Here is a 23,630-nt window from a genome sequence, read left to right as displayed (position 1 = left end):
ATATTCCAAACGTGAATTACTTGAGTCTGATTCTTAAACAGAGATTGCAGGATCGGTTTATGCAAGTCTGGCATGCAAAACTTACTGATTCCACTATGGCTGTTACGTATTTAACAATCAAATGCCGTTTCGAAATGGAAAAGTATCTAACTGAATTAACCCCTAGGGACCGGTTAACTTTATGTAGATTTAGATGCTCAGCTCACAGGCTACCGGTGGAAGTTGGGCGGTGGCGTGGAATTGCCCGTGCCAATAGGCTGTGCCAAAAGTGTGATTTAGTGGCGGTGGGGGATGAATATCACTTTTTACTCGTCTGCCCGTACTTCCAGGAATCCAGAGCTAGATATATCCCGGAGCGTTATTGGAGATTCCCCAATAACGTAAAGTTGTATGATTTGTTTAACTCAAATTGCCAAACTCTTAAAAAATTGGCGTTGTATATACGCAAATGTTTAATACATTTCTAATGTTAAATGTTGCAATGTCTATTGTAAATTAATTTTGTGCTCTGTGCAATTGTATAATTGTGGAGTAAATAAACTTAACTTAACTTTACAGTTGCACAAAACGTAACGTTAAACAACGATCTTAAATAACTAGACAGTTTTCTATCGTTGTACTCTATCATCTCATAATTACCGTGTTGATTAATTACCGCACCAGATCTAGCCCGTATGCCCGCCATATTTTGAAGGGGTTCGATTCTCATGAATGTTGAAGTTTTTTCATAGAAGTGGAACTTTTTTCTAGAACGTGGAAAATTTTGTAACTTACCCACTCTAATGTCCTGGAAGCACTCGCACAGAAAGTTTTTGAAAATGAAATGTAAATAGAGTCAATTTCATTACTTTAAGCATATTTTGGGCGAACATTTTTGAAGCATGTGCATAATGGAACGAAAACGAATGAGAGTTAAGTGTTGCCAATGAGTGAATGTTTTGAAATCGATGCTCAAATGTTCTTGAGGTCGGCATCTGGGCGCAACTTCCGTCAATGTGCCTTCAATGAAGGTTTTTACTTGAGGAAGGGCACTTTCATAAAAATGGGCATTCTCTCGAACGGATGAACCCTCGGCATCTGGGTGGAACTTCCGTCAATGAGCGTTCGGCCTCAATTCAAATATACTATTGACAACGATTCCGTGAGGAAACCTCATTCTGCGAATACACTCATTCTATATTTCCGATAGATGGTGTATGTGTAATGTGACTGAGTGAAAATTATGCCATTGTCAATTCCAGAAATTTGATGGTTCAGCCAAAAGCCAATAGATGGCGGACATAAGGATAAGGGATCTATAAGAAAACTAATCGGCTTCGAACCTCGGACACCCTGGCCCGTTTTCTGTGGAGTATCATGACCACTCTGAATCAGTATCAGTAACTACTGGGCTCAAACCCGGAACACCTCTCTTCATCCTGTATTCGTCATGAAGTATCTAATCTATAGATTGAATGGACACATAGATTAATTTGATACGCGTTTGTATGAAACTTCCTTCTTCAAAAAAACCCAGCACAATATCAATAGGCCTATGTGAAACTTGGTTTCAATCATCAGTCAGTATGGCAGCAGTTGCTATCATCGTGTTTATATTACTGTCTCTGTCGTATGGAGGTACGTATGTGTCCGGCCATTTCGGTGTCTTAAGAAACTTAGATACATAGAATCCCTGCGCACTAGTGATGAAGTCCGAAATGTCTCCTTTGAGCTAATAGAATATACAACTCGACGTTGCGAATATAACCAAAGAGACATCTAAAGGCATACTGAAGACATTTCGGACTTTATTTGCACCATTCGCTTAGGATTCTATATCTTTTCAGGTGCAGTGACTTATACAGCCTCTAGGCTTTCACTGCTTCCTTCATTTACTATTACATATTCACTATTGTCATCATTATATCTTGTACATGTATTTCCATATAAGTAAACTGAAAATAAATTATTATTATCATCATTATATGTTATCCTCACAACACGGATATACGTAGTGTTTCTTTAATGATTATATTGAGCAACTTTTTATCTTACCAAAAGTTTCGAAGTTCCATCGCTAGTTTTGTTTCGATTTTATTTTCTATATCCATATCAGCAATAGACGGTGCGACGTTCTATATAGATGACGAGATTTTATGGTCTGTTCTGAAATCGTCGTCCGTCGATAAAAACCGTTTGAAACTTCTATTCAGCGTCACAGAAAACAATTTCGATTATCCGCAGGTAACATTTAACACATACCGAATGTATCTTGGTTTAATGAATAAAAATGCTTCACAGGATATCAAAACCACTACAACTTTCAATACCCTTGTCAATCGTTTAAAGAAAATTACCATTAACTTTATACTAAACTCCAACTTCCAGTTAAGCTGATCGAATTCGAATTAACAAATATTTTTAACAATCTATAACATCCTTGTTAACTGTGATTCATCTAATCAGTATTCATCATCCTCCGTAATTATTTACCCCATTCTCCACTCCCATAAACATATACATATATTTTCTTCTTACTCACAGCCAATTTGGGTTCTACTATATCCAGCCATTGTTGAAATAATGATTTCTTGCTGTAGATTTCATATATGGCAAATGAATATATTATATTACTCGGGTTTCTACTTAGACCGATGTTGGGGTTGGGCCAGTTCAAAGTCATTTAAAATCAACATGTTTTTGTTTGTTTTTGAAGAGATTCTCCGATGTTATCGTCTACGGCAAATATCTTCGTTTCGAAGCAGTGGAGCAGACAACTGATCTGTGTGAAAACAATCATAATCGGGGTAAGAATTCGAAACACTTGAGTGAAAGATTCAATTCGGAGTAAATCTGAACTCGAGATCCAGTTCATTGTGAGTAAATAGTAATAGTACTATAGTAATTCAATTCCTATAGCGCTCTTTTTTACTCTGTGATACAATAGTACAATAACCACACTCAAACGTGGTGAACGGATAATAAGCAAAAAAAACCAAAAATTTACAAATTAAAAGAATTTTTAAATCGAAAATTTATTCAATCAAAGAAACTAGAATATAAAATACACGACGTTTCGATCTCACCCTAGAGATCATCGTCAGGTGTCGTTGATTAAATAAATTCTCGATTTCAAATTTATTTCAATGTGTACATAATGGGTTTTTATCTTATCATCTGTGTTACAATGTTCAACGGCGTTTGGAATCCATGATTAAATCAATTTATTACCCCCAGCCCGTAACTATTAACTACAGTCATTTCCCTGTGGAGAAGTAACATCAGAGCAACTACTATGCGCTCAGGAGCAGGTGCCCATTTACTCCGGGGGAAGAGTGGCAATGAGGATAAGTATCTTGCATGGGGACTTTACGCTAATACGAGGTTAGAGATAACTCTGAGTTCAGGACCCGGTTCCGCAGTTGTGAGTTGGATTCAACTCTGAAAACAGGATACAGTTCCACTGTATCAGTGAGTTAGAGTTAACTCTGAACTCAGGATCCATGTTTTACAGTTGTGAGTAACAGTTAACTCTGAACTCAGGATCCATATGTTTTACAATTGTGAGTAAAAGTTGACTCTGAATTCAAGATTCAGTTACACAGTTGTGAGTTTACGTCAATTGTGAGGGTTCAATTCAGAACCCAGTTCAACAGTTGTGACTTAAGATTTGACTTATTTCAACTCGGATACTGACTCTTACTAGGAAACCGGGATCCTAGTCTATTTTTAATGTGTAAACTCTTTGAGTCAATTCAACTCAGAATTGAGCAACTGGGGAATTGAAGATAACCGAGCACTGATTAATCAGTATCTGACGACTGACTTTAAACCATATATGATTCTAAAAAGACCACGAAATCGTCTGGTAGAATGAAACAAGAAACTAAAAAATAAAAACAATTTTAATGCCAGGTATTCACATTTAGATTGAGGATATGATGAATGAAATTGTTGTTCTATTTACAGCAGCGTCCCCAGTCGGTACGATTCAAGCTACGTCAATCGCGGGTCTGTGCGTGTTCCTATTCGCCATGACCATATTCGTCGTCGCTATTGCGCGCGCATTGGGCAAGAAGAAAGCACCATTACCGCCACCTATCAGTGACCCTATAACTAATCAGGCACGGAATGATTTTTACAGGCGATTTAGAAGGTCAAGGTTAGGAGGTATTGTAACACTAGGATGGGATGATATCAATCCGCCACCCCCTTACAGTCCTTTTGAATCAGAGACACCTAGTGGCGAAGAAACGAACCAAGCAGAGACACCTAGCGAAGGGGAAGTAGCGACACCTGGTGAGGAGGAAACAGCGACAACTTGCGATATGGCAACTGAGTTACCACCGGGTTACTCAACAACCATGACCTCTACACGGAATGAATCGCTTCCTCCCTATACACCGCATACTGCGATAACTGATCTGTAATATTGGCTACGAAAGCGTTTGAGAAAATTATGATGGTTTAATTTTGATATTCAAGTTGAAATTTGCAGTTATTTATGTAACTTTGTGGATAAAGATACATTAAGTACATGTAAAAAATGTATTGGACGTATGGAAAAATGATGAATAAAAAAGTTATTGATAAGCTCTGTCCAAAATCTTTTAATATTCGGAACAGTATCGGATCTCGGAGTCGTGGGCGGAGGAAATCTTTCTGTTTTTTTCCCAAAAAATAAATTCAAACTTAACGTTCATCTAGCATAGAATCAAACCCGACACCTCTGGATTACCAGGACAGCACTCTAAGCCTCTATGCCAACAAGGAGAGTTAAGCGTTGACCAACTATTTAATTATTTATGACCAATTCGCTTACCCTGCCCTTTAATAAGCAATGGAATCCGTTCCTTTCTCGCAAAACTTAAGGCGACAGATTTATTTTCCTGGTCTGTTATATTTCCTCAACGTCCCAAACCTCGTCTTATTACGACTTCACCAGGGAGGGGGCGGTCGTGGAGACCTTTAGGACAAAAACAAAATCATTTGTGTGACTTTCTAAAGTAATTTTCTATCCTTTCTTTGCTTAACTCGAACCACTTTTTATGATGACCCTGGCCCTAAATTTACATTGGATGTTGGACGGACAGTGGACTTCACCATGATTAGGCAGCCACACAAGGTCCAATTTCACGAAAAAATTGACTCGGAACTTGGTTCTATTAGTTATTTCATGTTTTCAATGAGGAAATCGATTCAAACTTAACCGTTTTTTAGGTTTAAACGTTGGGACTGGACCCTGGTTTAAACTCATCTCTGGCTTAAAAAGTGATCTGATTGATGCCTTGAATTCTTATTAATGAAACAGATTCAGCAGCTCGTGACCTATGTGATAGATAACGCTCATTCATAAAACAGATTTTATTCAATAACCATCATTTCGTATGGTACCTATAATAAGCGATATATATAACATTATACGAAGACAAACTTCCTTGTTTTACAAAAAGCGCTTTCGATGAACTATGGATTTCTGTGAACTTCCTAAATCACAAATAATTAGCAACGAGCCTCGAGTTGCTTCATCATCAGTTGCGTTACAGTACAACACCCTGATAATTAACCGTTAAGTAAACATGGTAAGTGTTGCTGGTTTCAGTCCTCAAGTCTAAAAGATCAAAACATCGATTATTTACTGTACATCTAAATATTATAAATGTAGTTTGTTTTATGTTCAGGACAAAACAGTTTACATTGTACAGTTGAACCTCGTTAATACGAAACCCGTTAATTACGATGATTTCACTTTTGTCCACAGATTCGTCTCAACGAGGTTCTACTGTGCTATACTTCTTCTTCCGTGTCCTTCCTTTAGCCAACTGCCGTGGGGGTAGAAAAAACATCGTCGTACTATTATCAGAAAATAAACAATTTTACAGTTGTTACTAGCAGCCGCCATTTTGTAAGGGTACTTTTCTCCTGTATTGTTGGGTCATTATTTGTTCTCTTTTTAAAAAACTATTTGTGATGCGTGTTTTATCATATTTCATTGATACACAAATGGATTTTGAAAATTTTAGCAGTTGAAGGCTTCAAGAATGAGAAGTTTTTTCTCTATTTCCATTCAGTGATTCAGCTTTGCGCACTGAACAACGAACCTGGCGAATAAACGATAAATACAAGCGCCAAAATAGGGGGCGTAAAGAAAATGGCTTCACGTGCCCCTTGACCCCCTACAGGAAGCGAGCCTACCATTCGTGAGGCAAAGCCCCGTCGTATATTCAATGAAAACTTTTCATATATTTCAGGAGCGGTTTCAAAGCACTATGAAATCCATTCTTCACTCTATATTCGTCGTGCCGTTTACTACCGGTAAATTCATATTAGACGAACGGGCACCTGTTCATCGCCGTTTAATTCAAGATGGTAGAACTTCAGTCGTATTGTTTCTGATAGCTGCTTTGTCTACCGGTATCGTCTGGCGTATATCGATCCAACTGGAGCTACCGTCGAAAGGGAACACGATCCCACCGGAAAATCTATTGAGAATAGGAATGACCGTATTGAAATGCGTCGTAATTTGTTTGATGTTGATTATCTTGCTGCAGCGTCAGTTGTGTCGAACCCGCTGTAGATGGGTGAACAGATTGAACGCGGTCGGAATCTGCGACGCGAATCGAGTTCCGTTCGTTATCATCGGTTTGTGGGTATTCGGAGGCACCACGTTGTTGTTTGATTTTCTTGAGGTTTCTCACGGAATTATCTGTTTACCGAAGCTTCAATATTTCAACCATTCTATCGCTTACAACGACATCCTTATCGACTTATTGGGGCACATCGTTGAGATTATTTTCGTCGCCGTTGAGCTGACCTTTTTGACCCGGTTTTCCGGAACCGTTTTTGACAATAAGGTCGGTATTCGCTACGCTATGTTCACGTTACTGTTGAGTAATCTATGCAGTTGGGCTTTGATCGAAATTTACGATGCCGGAAATAAAACCAAAAAACGCGTGTCGACTTTGTCTTACTTTGCTAAACTCAGACCAGCAGAGACCGAAATTACTATCGATGACGTAACGAGTCAATGCATAAACCGCACGACTAATATCGATCGTTATCTTGATAAGTTTACGCCGTTTATTTCACCGTTTGATTTGGAATATTGTCTACTAGCGGCGGGATGTGTGTTGACTATATGCGGTAACATGAAGCATCTTCCATCAGAGCGATTTGCTGCTGAAGATGATCGAGCCGCGGAAGGCGATGCAGCAGCAGCAGCGGCGGTGGACGCGGGCGATACTAGTACTGAATCTGAATCTATGGAAGGCAATCTTAGAAAACCTGCAGAAGACGCTGATATAATAGACAACAATCCCGATTCCCATCACGATTCATCGGAGTCAACTGCCGCTGCCATCTCCAGGGACCGCCATCTTCCTGGTTACAGCAACTGGCGTCCCGGTGCTCATAGGAGGTTACTGTCTCATCAAACTTCCTCTCACGACGAGTCACCTGGTGATGACGACAGCGCGCGCCCCCTACTCACATTACGGCGTTCGTCACGTCCTATAACGCTACTCGTTCTGGCGCTAATTCTCAACATGTTTTATGTTGCAACCGCAGTTCTTTCAATGGCGATTTCAAACCAATCGCATTCAGACGACGCTTTTTACTACGTTTCTACAATGAATTATTCGATTTTGGTAATAATTTGTTGGTACGGTTTACATCAAGTAAAAAGACACACTCCCTCCCCCGAAGATAACCACAAAACTCAACGATATCTTCTATTCTTGGCAATCGGGGGATACTTTGTCTTTCTAAACACGAGGATAATTTCGGCTGTTGACAATTGGAAATCTTTTCACAAATTAGCAATATTAGAATGTACAGGTTTAATAATCTGTCTAATACAATGTTGGCTTCAGACAACTCTATTCATTCAATTGTCGTTACACAAACCGAATATTGAGCAATTGAAAAGTGTAAATAACGTGCAGGGGGTCCTGGTCTTCCTGGGGTCTAGTAACATTGCGTGCTGGGTCGTTTCGAGTTTCATTGAAAAGCAACTTGAAATTGCTGCTCGCCACCAAAGCGAATACGTGCGCAACACAACGTGGATGGGTCTGGTAGCGATATCGACACCGTTCGCGTTATTTTACCGCTTCCAATCTGCTCTCGTATCGATGGAGCTTTATCACAGATTCAAAGTCAGAGGAGATCGCCCCACTTTGAATCTATCCGTGCAATAGTGGTCGCATCGCATCCAGAGGTCGCCTAATACAGTCAAAGCTCGTTATACCGCCACAATTTTGACAGTCCCGGGGCTGGCGTTATAACCAGCTTTGACTGTACATAACTCATACGTATTACTTTCATGCGATATAATGGACGTAAACATGGCCGTCAGTGACATTTAATTTCAGTTAGCCACTAGCTTGCTCTTGACAGTGAACGTGACGCGCTGTGACGTCACATGTATGATTATAGATTGTACACATGACGTCATAGTTTGCATGTTTTGGAGACATTCCATATCTGAAATTATTCCATATTTCATGTCTTTTGTCAACAATTCGGTCATTTTAACAAATTACTGGAATCATCTGTCATTCTGTAAATCACATGTCGTGTTTGACCGTCAATAAAGCGGCGTCATGTCACGTCACATGACTGTATACGCGACCTCCATCAGAATGCCCAGACCTATTGCAGGCTACGGGTAAATTAACAAGCGTTAAGCGTTCGGATGTGATTGTTTCTTATAGAGTGTTATTCTAGCAGTGTGCCAACGACAACTAAGATCGGATTAATAAAGTCTTAACCAAGATTATAAGCATTCTAATCAAGATGACTGATATGTTTATATGACAACTCTTTCATACAGAATATCAAATAAATCAAACAGATTTTGATTCCATGCTTCATTTTTATAATTTATATATATATTCATATATATGAATTGAGTAATTTTTGCCATCTGATATATATTCAATAAAATTGTATCATACGCTATTCTACGTGATTTTTATATGATCTTTCTTCCGAGATTCCTGATCATTTGGGTTCAAGTTAATTGAATCCCGTTCGTTTTGCTGTTAGTCACTTGGGAGATCCGTGGAAAATATTTCCACGATGAAGGCTTCCAACTTGAACGTCTCGCCACGAGGGACAGTGTGGGGAGTTGACCTCCGCATATTTCGCCTTGACCTCCTCACCTCACCTCGGCCTTGACCTGCTCGTCTTCATTTGCCTTGATCCCTCCCACCCATGTGTATACGCTGAAAAGGATGATTGCAGACATTTTCCTCCCACGCAAGAAAAACGTTTCTCAAGTCGCCCACCGCTTTGAATAAAACATGCAGTATGCAGTGAAGTGAACCGCGCGCACGGTGGTAATTACATCGTCAGGTATATGAGACTGGTACCGCGTCACCTAGCGCTCTCCGTATCACTTACAGAACCAGTCTAACAGATCGGAGAGTCAAATCGAGTCGAATACGCGACGACAGCAGTCGCAGCTGGTACTACTGCTGGTTGCTGTATCATCCATACGGACATCACGTGCTCTGTATTTAGCGGTGATTTGCGCAATATTTCAACCCAAATATCGAGAACTCATTAACATACATACATTCATATAGTCAAGGTGCACCTGTTCCGGGCACCTGTTACGGCACGATTATGGAAGGTAGTAATAGCGGTTTAAATTCAACCGAATCGTCATCGGGATTACACAACACTGCTGCTGGCAGCGGCGGCGACGACGCAGTTTGGAAACAAGAGGCAAAACTTGCTTTCAGAGAACAGAAGCCGAGTTTACGAGATTCGGGAAACGTGACAGATTGCGACTCTTATAACGGCGGTCCTGAAGCGACGGCAGCTGATTGTACGTTTAAACAACAGCAACAACAGTCGTTACTTTTAGTCGTCCCGGGAGATACAGCCGCGGCAACAATACGAGCAGGAGGTTACAACAAACATATCGGTGTCGTGAAGTTAGTGCGAGCACCAGCAGCGGCAACTTTTAGTCATAAAGTAACCGCAAACGGCGATGGACCTCGTCAAATGAGTTCCAGTCGAGTGGGTCAACGAGTAGTGCGTCTGTCGGATACGGACCAGATACGAGATAGTGAGATCGGTCGAGATAGTCCGAAAGGAATTTCAGCAGTGCGAGATAGCCCAAAGGAAGAACCAGCAAAACGGGATAGCCCAAAAGAGGCACCAGTGAAGCGGGATAGCCCAAAAGAGGCACCAGTGAAGCGGGATAGCCTAAAAGAGACACCAGCAAGGCGGGATAGCCCAAAGAAGACGCCAGTAAGGCGGGATAGCCCAAAAGAGACACCAACAAAGTGGGATAGCCTAAAGGAGGCACCAATAAGACGGGATAGCCCAAAAGAATCACCAACCAAGCGGGACAGCCCAAAAGAGGCACCAATAAGGCGGGATAGCGTAAAAGAGGTGTCGGCAGAAGAGAGGCCAGTAAGGAGAGATAGCTCAAAAGACGTTCCAGTAAGGCAAGATAGCCCAAAAGACGTTCCAGTAAGGCGAGATAGCCCAAAAGAGACGCCTCCAGTGGGTCGAGATAGGCATAAAGAAGTCTTAGTAAGGCATCGAGATATTCCACGTTATATTCGAGATTCTGACTGCGGGATTGTAGTAACGGATAAAAAGCGCAGATACGAGAAATCACGAGATTACGATCGAGATAACGACGAGATAATACGAGATATAACGAGGAGGGATCGTCGAGATAGAGCGGTCATACCACTGCGAAACGTGCGTTACGATCGAGATAACTCGAGATATAGGCCTAATATGGAGGATAGTTCGAGTAAAGATAATAAAACAGATGTAGGACTTGACTCGATGATTTCGAATAACGTCATAGAGGCGGGTGATACTATGGCTGCGTGCGCGGCTCCACAAGGCTGTTTTAAAAACAAAAAACCCAAAGATCTAGAAATACAAATTAAAAATACAGAACTCACGACATCGGCAGCCGAGAAAACTGTCGTGTTCAACATCGGCGGGAAACGATTCGAAACTTACGAGTCGACTCTGAAAAAAATCGCGGGTTCCAAGCTCTCGCAACTGCGCGAAACGGACGAGGAATACCGTCGTGAACTCGGGGAATACTTCTTCGATAGGAATCCGAAATTATTCGGATTCGTTTTAGACTACCATCGGTCCGGACAGTTGCACATTCCGGCCAGCACGTGCGGTCCTCTAGTTAGAGCCGAACTGGATTTTTGGGGTATCAATGATAACGACATTCACCTGTGTTGTAAACCGGCTTATAACGAATATGCTGAAAGTTTCAAACGCGAAAAAGCACTGATGGAACAATTCCAGGTTTTCGTCGATCCACAACTGTTAAAAAAGGCCGAAGTTTCGTTGAAGTATCAGCTTTATTTATACCTGGAGTTTCCAAACTCTTCCTCACTCGCTCAAGTAAGTAACGATTAGATCACGGGATGATATATTCGATGCGATTTGATATATTAGATTCATATCACAACTATATGACAATCACCTTCAAAAAATATATTTCTCATATAAAGTCCATTTGGTAAAATATCTTTGGGAATTTCAATCGAAATGGGAACCATTCCAAGTGGAATTTTTGGAATTAAACCCTGATCTGAGATCTGTAGCCTTTTTCAGGGAGTCCTTGCAATTCCGATGCTGCATAATGGACAGTGATCACAGTTGACCTTCACACCCAGTCCCAGTGGTTAGGGATTTACGTTTCTCTACGATCCCAGTGTCACGCCACTGAGGTTTCTGGTGAAACTGGGCCTAATTCCTAGATTGTGATTTAAAATTTGAATCTAAGATGAACTAAAATTGTTTCACACAACTCGGCGCTGCGGAACTGGGTCCTGGGTCCTGACTCATGCAGTACTAAGGAACTGGGTCCTGGGGTCCTAACTCATGCAGTACTGTGGAACTGGGTCCTGGGGTCTTTACTCATGCAGTACTGCGGAACTGGGTCCTGGGTCCTGACTCATGCAGTACTGTGAACTGGGTCCTGGGGTCCTAACTCCTGCAATTCGTGGAACAAGTAAAATGAGTAAAATGAACCAAAGTTTGATGAGCCAAACATAGGCCCCTATACCAGATCTGTGGAACCAGTTTATTCCATGATATCAAACCTGAAATCAGGCCCGCCCTACTGAAATTTTTTATCGAAAGGTGCGCATAAAGATTAGAGCGATTATGAGCAGTGATTCTATGTATGTTGTTATAGGTTGGGGACAGACCCAGGAAGGAACGGCTGTGTTAGCTCTAAACACGTGTTATTACTGTATAAATTTACAGTTTATTGACGATGATTCATAGATTTAATCTGACTCGGAATTTTAAATAATCAATTCCAGTTCTATGCATTTTATAATAAAGCTGAATTTGTTCAGCGGTTTTATCTGTGTATCATCCCTGCATATGCTGATAGCGTTTTATAACTAGAAATCACTGGGAGGGGGGATTGTGGGGGCGTTTGGGGGGTTGGTGAGAAATTCGAGCTTGAGTCGAATAATTACCTGTGACAATCAGTTTGTTTCCAAGATACAGTTGTGACTAAGACTTATCTTTAAATTAGAAGCGGAAATGAGTGTAATGTACCCTAGTCTGGTAAAATATCGGTTGTTCCGCGTCCCGCGACAAATGTCAAGAATTTTGTCCCAGCGATTAGAAAATAACCTCTCAATCACACTTATATCGAGATTATTAACAGGGGCTCATACCCCACTATATGCAAATCTAAAAGATTAAAAATGAAATTTATGAAGAGTAAAATTCAAGTGAGAATATTGTAACACCGAGCCACTGATAATACGACATCATCAAATAACAGTTAGGCCTCAATAAGTGATGTGAATGAATCTCTCGAGTGGCACATACTCTAAAATAAAAGGTTTATGATTAGATAAACTATTATCCCCGTCCGTCGCGCGCCCCTCCCCTCTCCCCCCGACTGTCTGCGCGCGAATAATCCGTTCTGTCCCCGTAATTACATAAAAACATTCATTCATGATTTATGCGCCGTGGTTTAGTGGAAACCTATCATCGCTATCAATGAAGTGAAACAGAGTTTGTTCAAATTGACCAATTTACCGTCGTCCTGTACTGAACGAGGTTTAGTTTGATACAACTGCGGGACCATTATTCAAATTAGAAAATACACTTTCCATAGCGCGTGCATCATCGAGAGACCATGTGAAATATTACATTCCCACAGATCTGATCTACTAGAACATAACAGTAGATGTAAAAATGTCATTCAAACTGAAGCGAGAACTGTCTCTGCAAAATGTTCTATGAAATAGCAATAAAACCAAACAGTGTTATTGATGTGAAGAAAAAATGAAAATGATATTTGCAGTGGGTGCAGAAAATGTCTACTGTGAAATTGAACATATTGAATTCAGTAGAGTTGTGTAGGGGATGCGTTTTGGTGGAATGTGGAAATTTATGAAATAGGGATTGAGCCTGTCATTTATTTGATTGGTAAATTTCGTTTGATTTTTTGTTTTTGTTTTTGTGTCCCTTTCAAACCCACCACACCTGCCGTGACAGAAACAAGGTTAGTTACATAGTTTGATTTTCAAATTGATGTACAGATAATAGTTTTGTGATCGGCGGTATAATTGACAGCATTTTTTTTCATCAAAATCGAATTGGAAATGTCGGTTTCAGTTCATTTCATTCAAACAATCTTCCGAACATTCTGAACGGGCATGTGATTGATTGGGGCCAATTATGTTGGCTGCCTAATTGAATACATCGAGAATTTGGAAATAACTGTATTACAAGGTTGAAGGTCATTTTGTCCATTTTTACATTTCTTGTTGTTTTCCACGTGTAGATTAGTCGTAGGAGCTGTGTTAATTTGGTGTTAGATCAGTAAAACATAGAAACATAGTTATTCGTAGGTTATTAGCGAGAAATTACGAGCTATCGCTACTAATTTATAGTAGCGTCATCAAGTAAACGATTCATTTACCTGAAGAAGCTGCTTATGCACTGAAATCAAGCTAACCGACACAGTACTATTTGTCTGCAAGTTTACTGTATTGAACTGATTAGTCCATTTTCTATGCTGTTATGAAAAGAAACTTTAGAAACTTAAAAAAAAGAAATAGTTCATTGATTGGCATCCTTCAGTCTTCAGTTGCGAAAAGAAATGGAATTTCCAATAAAGTCTACGGCTTAATCGGTATATAATCATTTTCCAACGCATGAGAATCTTTGATGGTGTTTTGAAGGGAAATGCGATAAAACGCATTTAAATTAGAATTAAGTTAATTCGTAGTGAAATTGAGAAGAGTTCATGCATAGATTAGTAGCACTCAAATCTCGCGGACATGTGCTGCTTAGCTGCAACAGACAGCTCATAGCTATATCTAAAATTACAGAAAATCAATTTATTTCCACTCAACCGAAATTCACATCTGTCAAATTCATTGTCTATTTAGATAGTCGATTTAGGTCTATCGTTATGAGTTCAATATTAGGTAACTAGTAAACGTTGCGAGTCGTTTTTGAAGATTCTATAGCCTCGGTATCACAGACAGTCTGTAAGGGAAACTTTGATGCAATGATAAGTTATTCCTAAAGGTCCATATCAATAGTGTCCTCCTCCACGGAACTTGGTTTAATCTGATATAATTTAGTTGATTTAGAATGACATACTTAATATTTGAGTCAAATCTGTGGAACTGGGTCCTCAACTTCTCAATCGCTTCATGGTTTAAAGAGAAACTCACTTTCAAATCGAATATTGTAACTATCAAATCTGCCGGATATTTATTGATATGCATGCACCTTACATTTAGTCTAGATTAGGGCCTATTTCTAGAATGTACATGCCACTATGATACTCGTGCGTGAACAAATAGATGAAGTAAAATTTCAAATGACAACTTTTGAACTGGATCATGGGGCCAGATGCTGGAAAATTGGTTGTTAGAGTTAACCAGTGGATAGTTGACATAGTGACAATTAAAAGTTCATTGTTACCGCGGTATTCATCCAACGGTAATCTTTAACCAACGAGCGACTGCAGCCAATATTTGTAACTAATTAAATGGTTTACGTCATCAACTAATAAGCATCTGCTATTTTCTCAACCAGCGCTCGAAATCCACACATTGCGAAATGTTTGCATTACGTTAATGAATTATATGTCAGCACCAGAGACAGCTGCGACAAGGAGGAGGGGGGCAATGGGGAGTGGGGGTGGTGGTGTCCTTGACGTCTGACCAGATTCAAGACATATCATACATATGCATCGTCTAACATTTGCATTATTTGCCGAGATCGGATTTTTATCCGCAGTTTGATGGCAAGACAAACACCGGATCCAAATCACTGAGGGAGGATTATGCTGAAGGTGATAAACATATGGTGAACGTGTCAGACAAGTAATACATATATCTGAGGTTCGGGTGACAAGGTTCAGGATCCACCGCCCAACAGTTCAGGATTCAGTTCCGCCGCTCGCTCTCCTCAGTAATGAATTCGATTAACTCATCGAAAATGAACTCAGAATCCAGTTTCGCAGTTGTGAGTTAGAGTTAACTTTGTGACTGGCAATTGTTGAACTGGGTGGCAGACTAGGTTCTCTTTTGTTAAATTTGACTCAAAATCAGTTCATTCTCAATGTATCAATTCTCGTGGAGTCAAATCTCAACTCAGAACGAATATTTATTTGAAGCTCTCTCTCCCTCCCTCTCTTTCTCCATCTCTCAATCTGCGACGTAATTTCACCCAGCTGCTGTGAAGCATTTATATCAATTATTTCTGTTACATTCTATCAAATTATTTTACTGGCTCCATTCGTAAATCAAATTTAGGCGAATCTTCGCGCAGCGTGACTTTGTATGTGTGACATTTTGATAGTACAATTTGACACGCAATTTGTATTATTTCCCCGACTCGACGAGACTCAAACGACACTTCTGTAGTTGTGTTGAAATGTCTACAATTATTCATGATATAATATGACCTGATATGATATATTCTATTCTATTTTCATATGAATTTTTAACGAAAATTGATGAATAAAAATGCCATTATACTTATATCAAAAGAATAGATTTTTATATTTGATATTTGGATTAGTATTAATAGAAACACTGCATCCGTGTTGTGACGATGATATGTTAGTCTCTTGTTATCCCAGGTAGTTTAATTACAGGCAGGAAGCATCATAATACGTAGAGAATTCCTCACAATGATATGATATGAAGTCCGAAAGGTTTCCTTGAATATTGATACTTTATTCAACGTTTCGACTATTATTCTAATAGTCGTCTTCCAGGAATATTGAAATGTTGAAACATTTTCGGACTTTATATCATTTTTTTCGTTATCATAATGGATTTTTGATACATGTATCTGGATTATTTCTGAATTAATACAAGCTTTAAAATAACTAAATACTAATTAGTATAAATCTCTAGTGTACAGGCCTATATTAGTACATATGAAGGACAGCAGCTTTGAAGCAAAAGGTTTTCTTGCGCTATATGTTCCTGAAGCGCCAGTGTTCCTGAAGATGACTATATTAGGATTATAGTCGAAAAGTCTAAATTATACTAGCTCAAGGAAATAATTCATTTATAAAACACTGATATTCCTAAAGATTTCTATCAGGATATAGTCGAAACGATTATATAATAAATAACCTGCTAGCTTGAGGAATACATTTCAGACTTTACAACACTAATAGTCCTGATGGTGACTAGTCGAATCACCTAATAAACTCTACTACGTAGCTCTAGGAAATCTTTTCGGATTCATTTTTTTCTGTTGTGGGATTTTACTGTCTTATCGCTTAAACTCGGAGTGTTTCATCAATGGTTATCCACGAACATTTTACGCGTAAATTGCAACCGATAAAATCGGTATTTTTTATATCAGTAGTCTGTGTACTGTCCTCTCGACGGTTTATGTGTATTTTATTTCTCTGTCTGTGTGGACGGATTGCTGCGGTAGCACCGCTGCGGATTCTGTTAGAATGATATAATGGCCACCGTAATGTCCATCTGACATTGACCGATGATAAAACATCGGGTTTTGAATCTAACGTTTATTCTTCGGCCGCTCCACACACCGGACACGCGCCACTCTGACACTCACTAGCTCTAATTGCTTCGGCCATTACTGAAACAGGAAGCAATCAGTCGGCCAATAACGACCCGATTAGCTTATATTTTGAGGGGATCCCAGTAGAATCAGGCACCAAATCATTTCTGTCCCTTGCGTAGGCAAAAAATTGTTTCTATCGAATCAGCCCCATATGCTACCATTAAAACCATGGATACCGAAACAATGAACCATTTGACCATGACAACCAACAACAATTACTGACTGACCACAGCTGGTTACCACTTACCACGCTGCTATTAATAGTCCATATACTCGCATGCCATGGTCTAATTGCATGATATATTTTGTGCATTGACATTTTTTAGATATTTCCACGATGAATAAAGCGCTTGGTCCAGTCCATCTATTACCCATAAAACCCTCGTCAGACTGACCCTGTTTATAGCTATTAATTCTAATCACGACTCTCTGATCTGAGTTAGTTTATAATTCATGGTCATCGTGATAGTCTACGAGTTTCGTTGAAAGTCGTGATTTATGGTGTGTTTTGTGGCTCTGTTGACGGGTTATTCATCGACCTCCTCCTCACTTCTCGCCAGCTCCGATCTCATATCACAACGCGTTATCCACGTGATATACGCCACGATATTCAGCGTGGAAAAACGTCTTCATAAATTAACCATTAGAGGAAATAACTGCGGCGACTGATATTGAACACCTGGGAAACTATAACTGCACTACTCTCCAAGACTCATCATCGCGTATAATCTCTAATAATGTCCGGTAATGCATTAGGTTAAGATGTAATAAATATGGTTTTATCTGACCAGGGTTACCACAGATAACAACGGTCAGGAACTAACACCAGGTTTAATCTTATGACCCTCAGTTCCACAGTTCTAGATTTGATGTGTACTGTTGGTTGGCGACCATGAGGCCTAAGTTCAAAAGTGGTCTTAAAACTTAATAGACTGATCTTAAGTTGTTAGATTGGCTTTAGAGCTAAATTGAGCATAGATTGTGGTCTTAATTTGTTCGATTGACTGTAGAACCAAAATGAGCTTTGACTGGATTGACTATAGAACCAAAATGAGCTTAGACTGGTATCAAGTTGTTAGATTGGTTAGGACCAAAATGAGTTTAGACTGAAGTTCTTAGATTGGCAATAAAACCAAAATGAGCTTAGATCTTGAAATATGAGCTTAGATCTTGAAATAGGAAATGTTCATTTATCTATTCAATTCAGCCATCCATCAGTCACACATGCCTGGAACGAAACAGGGGTTTGACTTTGAAACGAAATACAGATATGTAGTTGGATGATGGTCGAATATAGAAACTGTTGCTTTTTTTCTAATCGATATACATAATTGGAAATCTAGACAGGTCTTCATCCAGTATTGATAAGATTCAATCTAATGTTGCGTGTGTGAATATTATATCGATGAAGCGCTGTATTCTATATAGTAACAGCCGATTGAGTAATAAAAAAACCATGTTGATTTATGTTTTGTAATTTTGCGAAGGAATCGTCGCCGCTCGTTTGTGCTGATGTAAATGGGTGTACTATACTGTCGATTGTGCTGGGAACAGATGACAGACTGAACGCATAGATTCAGTATATTTCACTCGTCGCATTATTTATTAAACAGTTTATTGTTGTACGTGTATTTTGATGACGAATGCTACCACCTGTGATCACACAGCGGCAGAGGAATCAGTGTGTTTTTTCTTGCAGTAATCCTTGGACAAATCATTATACTCCAAGGTTTTATCATCTAGGGGCCTTTTCAGAAGCCTATAGCTGTGCAGCCAGTCAAGGCAATAAATATTGCGTTGGCCCGGCGCACACCTTTGCGATTGATCGTATGATCGCTTCATCGCACGGTTTTATCGCATCACCATAAAGGTATGCGGTGGCATCCGGAACCGATTTCATCGCATCATCGCTTCATCACAACATTTGATATTTTCGCATGCGATTTTTACGCCGATCTTCAATCTAAGACGTTACTGTGCAACTGGTCTGGGGCCTAGCTGCCACTGCGACACTGTGCGACGGCTCTATTTGTGTAGAAATCATGAATAAAACAACGCGAGCTCTCACAGTGTCTGTGTTTGTGTATGTGTGTTTGATGTGAGATGAATAGGTCTAGGTCTAGCAGAAGGATCGTGATCTCTCAGTCTCTCCTCAGATCTGTCACTTAACTCCTGATTACAAATTATACCGTTACGCGTACTCAGCCCCATTAGTGACGTCATTGTTTAACCCTTTGTTTATTGCGTTGGATTAAAAAGCACCATCCAGTACTCACTCGTGTATCCACATTTGAAGGTTTTGCACCAGTTCCACATTTTGGAGTCGGACTCCCACTCAGTTCCTGGTGGGCTCGGATCCAGTTCCACAGTTGGGGAGTGTGTCAAGTTCCACATTTGGAATTGGACCCAGTTCCACTCACAATTCCACTGGTTTGGCCCCGGTTCCCATGTCAAACTTCGACACTTAAGAATAACCGAGTTTTCAATCAGACCAGAAAAATTTCTAATTATTCTTAATCCTGTAGTATAGGACTATACTATCTCTTAGAATGTAATCTTCTTATAGTTTTGTAAAATGAAAAGTTATAATTCCGATGGATTTAAAGCTTTCTGCCTGCATGCATGTAGGGTATCAATAGTCGGAATTCATACAATTCTAAACTGTTAATCCATATTGTACCGACGTCACCTCACATACAGATATACGTTTTCCCGTTGTTTGAGTATATAGTTTCATGTTTCATGTATTCATCACCTCTCACTGTTGAGATGAAGTGCGATCAAATTCAATGAATATCAATGTCTGAAAATCTATAATTCTTGAAGCTGAATCTATATGCTGCGTACACATGATCTGAGTATTCTGTGAAGTTTTCCTGTGCTCGATGCAGCTCTTAACAGCTTAACAGAACAGGTGCGCGGTCTGTCATCTCAAATAATCTGCGATTGAATACAGGGCTTCGTTTCATAGATTGGAATCCAGTCCGAACTGTGACCCTATAGTGGTACTGGCTCAAGCTTAATCAACATCCGGGCTCAATTGATAAAATAGTTTAAACTTAAACCTTGGAATCATCTCAACTGATTGATGTTAAAACTGGTCTATAAAACAGGCGTCTGTGCTTCAACGCAAATGTTGTAACGAATTTAATTTTTGATATCAAATGTTTACCAAAAAACCTGAATAAACTAATATTTCCTTAAGCAGCCTGCGGACTGTCTAGTTATATGCAGTCTGTATGACTCTGTTTAGTCTGCAGTTTTTGATACATGTATTCTACATGTGAAATACTTTTTATCTTCGGATCATTGTAATTCTTCTGGGCGAGCATGGTTTGCCTCTATGCGCAAGATACCGATGGGGAAGCTTCTTCTTTTCATAAGAACCAAACGATGGGTTTAACATCTTTTGAGCCTACCCGACAAATGTAACTTTTGAACGAATGAATGGAACGCTTTATTTTCAAATATAATCTACAGCATAGAGTACAAAGGCATAATACAAAATACAGTATATTAGACTTGGAGGGTTCTGGAAACTAAGAGAAAACTAAGATATAGTTTATATATAACAGGTCCCTCAAAAGAGAAAAGGGAATGAAGAAAAAAGAGAAATGTAATGAAAATGCAAACATGGATTCAAGGATATCCAAAATTGCCCTATCATGTCCTCTATTTGTAGGCTTGGACCGTGACATATTTTACTGATTGTTTCATATGTACAAACATTAATTCTGAGACAATACCATATTGTGACCAATATCTAATCGATCATCCTGTAGTTTGAAAACCAGCCGATGTATGTTTGAACAACGGCTAGATGAATATTAGAATCCATATCCAGCTACACACTTTTAGTCGTCTTTAATTTCAACACATGTTCTGTGCCTATATTTCTCTAATATTCTCTAAGGTGCAGCGACCTGTACAGCCCCGAAGGCTCTCACTGTAACCTTAATTTAACTTTAGATCTTAGGTAGAGAGTCTAGATAATTCAAGATCCATAGAAGCCCTCCCTTAATCAACAACTATTCGAACACGGGTCAGGATTCATCCTCAATGTTTTTAGATAAATAACTACTAGTCAAATATCTTCACTCAGTAATTTAGATTGTGTGTAATTAATTATCTTTGTATTGTAATTGTCTTGGCACTGTCAATGAATACCAGTATAATGTACCTCCCGAAAACGTTCGCTTAATAAATATATATTACTCATTAGAAAATGAGATTTGTACTGTTTTTGCTTCTATGGATCTTTAATCTAACTTTATTTCATTTATTCTTTACTGTCACCATGGAAATGTAAGTTAAATGAAAAAAAAATTATTATTATATAATATTCTGTCTATTTGTAGGTATGGGCCGTGACGTTCGCCTTGCTCACGATACTATCAATAATTCTGATATTTATGGAGACGATTCCGTCGATGCGGAGACCTGTCGTTCCGCCGTCGTTCGTCACTTTCAAAAACGGTACGAACCACGCCCAACAAATCTTCCTCGGCCAAACCGAACCACATTTTTCGCTATTAGCCACCGAGTACGTGCTGATGGGTATATTCTTTCTCGAGTACCTATTTCGCCTCATTATGTCGCCGAAAATTCGGCTTTTCTTCGCGTCGTGGATGAATCTGATTGATCTGTGCATAATATCGGCGTATTGGGTGTCGGTGATTATATTTCACTTCAGAGGTCGCTTCGGCGAGAACTACTCCCACATCGGTATCTACAGTTCGATGGTGGTCGTCAGACTGCTGCAAGTATTGCGCATATTCAGAATATTCAAACTCGTTAAACAATACCGCGGTCTGAAAGTGTTGATATTAACTTTGAAGAAAAGCGCCGGCGAGCTTCTTCTGTTGTGTTTGGTGCTGGGTACTTTCTGTTTGATCTACGGAGCTTTGATATTCATGACGGAAATAGGCGAAGATAGTTTCAAAGATATCCCGACCGGAATGTGGTGGGCGGTAACTACCATGACGAAAATTGGTTACGGGGATATCGTACCGACCGGCACGTTAGGGCATATAGTAGGCGGTATCTGCGCCATAACCGGGGTGCTCCTGAGCGCTCTCGCCGTGCCCGTGATTACAGTGAATTTCCTACAGTATTATAAACAAGCTCAAACGTTAGATTCGATTAGAAGGAAGCACAACGTGGGCGAAACTAAAATAACGATGTACTCGAGGAAATACACTGGACCGCAGCAGCAGCAAGCACCTGCCCGACAGAAAAATGATGATAAATAGTCTTGAAAAAATGAACACCGGGAACGGCTTCACGACTATAGTGAAATAGCCTAGCGTGGTCTAAATGACATGTATAATTCTAATAACCATGGACTCTAATCTAAACGCTCTAACCAACCTTTGAACAACTTGGTCCACTCTCATCATAAACAGAATTGAAATTGTAATACTGTCAGCCGTTATAGATATGGTGTGAGTTAACTCTAAGCTTCATGCTGATGAACACAAATTACTGGGTGACGCCTGAACTCTACGTATCTTGAGTCCTGTTACATTACACATTTACTGGCTTTTAATAGCTATCTCAATCGCCATCATATTCTTAAGCTGCTTGTCACCATTTTAGTTTGAATCATCTTTTTATTCTTATATATATACATATACATATTAAATAACCCACACTGAGATATACAGTGACGCACACCGCGACGCCGCACACTGTGACGCACACAGGGATTTTTTTAGCTGAAATAATTGTTGTGCCTTTTCACCTTTTTCTCAAACTCGTGAAGGTTTGGTGAACACACGTTCTGCTGCGAATTTCGAAAATGAAATCCTCAGATTTAATTCTACCTCGACCATGAATACGGATAATGGGTGATTATGTGATAAATCCGGGAAAGGAACCCCCTCTCCCGGCAGGGCTTCAAACTGTGTCAGTCGCAGCATCACGGATTATTAATTGTTTAATGATGTTCAGTGATATGGAGCATACGCGCACCTGTCACCACACGTGCGCGCACCTGCAACTATACACGGTTTGTTTTTTAAAGTTTCATCGATTTTGATTTTATTGCGATGTGTAAAATGTTTATCACATGTTGTACGTACGCTGTATTTTTATTTGTTCACTGGAAACACTTGTGTTTTTATTATGAAGTTGAATAAATTCTATGAATGTTTGAATATCAATTGACTTTGATTATTTTTTGCCATTATGGCCCAATGTGGTGCAGTTGAAGTTCGAATCGACCAGGACCTGTAATGTCCGTTCCCGTCATTCTCCACTCGGTTTGGATCTTTCTGCCGGTTCGCTCTCATACGATTAAATGCTCATGTTTGACCCTATTACTCGTTTACCATGGTGCACCGGGTCCATCTTGCAGGTTTCGGCTATCGGTCATCGGGGTCCCTGACAATGAAATTATTCGCAGGGGATACTAGCGGAAAGCGGGTTCGCCGCGAAACGCACTATACTTGGACGCGACAGCGTGAGACACAGCGAGCAGCGGCCGAGTAGCCCCTCCGCCTGTGTCCAGTCTGGTGGTACATTCATTTGGTAGACACGATTAGATGGTA

The 23,630-nt window shown here is 39.8% G+C and overlaps 3 protein-coding genes across 4 annotated transcripts; all 3 read left to right on the top strand.

Annotated features, from left to right (window-relative positions):
• Nucleotides 1–1,412: 1,412 nt before the first annotated feature.
• On the top strand, nt 1,413–4,570 carry LOC141899895 (uncharacterized). Of its 2 annotated transcripts, none has more exons than XM_074786504.1 (4): nt 1,413–1,617; nt 2,096–2,223; nt 2,696–2,786; nt 3,952–4,570. In XM_074786504.1, the coding sequence occupies exons 1-4, from the start codon at nt 1,488–1,490 to the stop codon at nt 4,407–4,409; spliced, it is 807 nt and encodes a 268-aa protein (XP_074642605.1). In that variant the 5' UTR covers nt 1,413–1,487; the 3' UTR covers nt 4,410–4,570. The 2 variants fall into 2 exon arrangements, with proteins under 2 accessions (XP_074642605.1, XP_074642604.1); XM_074786503.1 differs by having other exon boundaries at nt 1,499–1,617; nt 3,949–4,570.
• Nucleotides 4,571–5,487: 917 nt separating this feature from the next.
• On the top strand, nt 5,488–8,894 carry LOC141899922 (uncharacterized). Its single transcript, XM_074786545.1, has 2 exons — nt 5,488–5,561; nt 6,231–8,894. The coding sequence occupies exons 1-2, from the start codon at nt 5,559–5,561 to the stop codon at nt 8,172–8,174; spliced, it is 1,947 nt and encodes a 648-aa protein (XP_074642646.1). The 5' UTR covers nt 5,488–5,558; the 3' UTR covers nt 8,175–8,894.
• A 712-nt stretch (nt 8,895–9,606) lies between these two features.
• LOC141898366 (uncharacterized) lies at nt 9,607–23,208 on the top strand. Its single transcript, XM_074784217.1, has 2 exons — nt 9,607–11,376; nt 21,438–23,208. Exons 1-2 carry the CDS (start codon nt 9,607–9,609, stop codon nt 22,329–22,331), a joined length of 2,664 nt encoding a protein of 887 aa, XP_074640318.1. The 3' UTR covers nt 22,332–23,208.
• Nucleotides 23,209–23,630: the final 422 nt, after the last annotated feature.

This window comes from Tubulanus polymorphus, chromosome 2, assembly GCF_964204645.1.
Source record: "Tubulanus polymorphus chromosome 2, tnTubPoly1.2, whole genome shotgun sequence".
NCBI classification, from domain to species: Eukaryota; Metazoa; Nemertea; class Palaeonemertea; order Tubulaniformes; family Tubulanidae; genus Tubulanus; species Tubulanus polymorphus.
The sequence above is the reverse complement of the archived record's forward strand: the minus strand, read 5'-3'. Positions and strand labels throughout refer to the sequence as shown.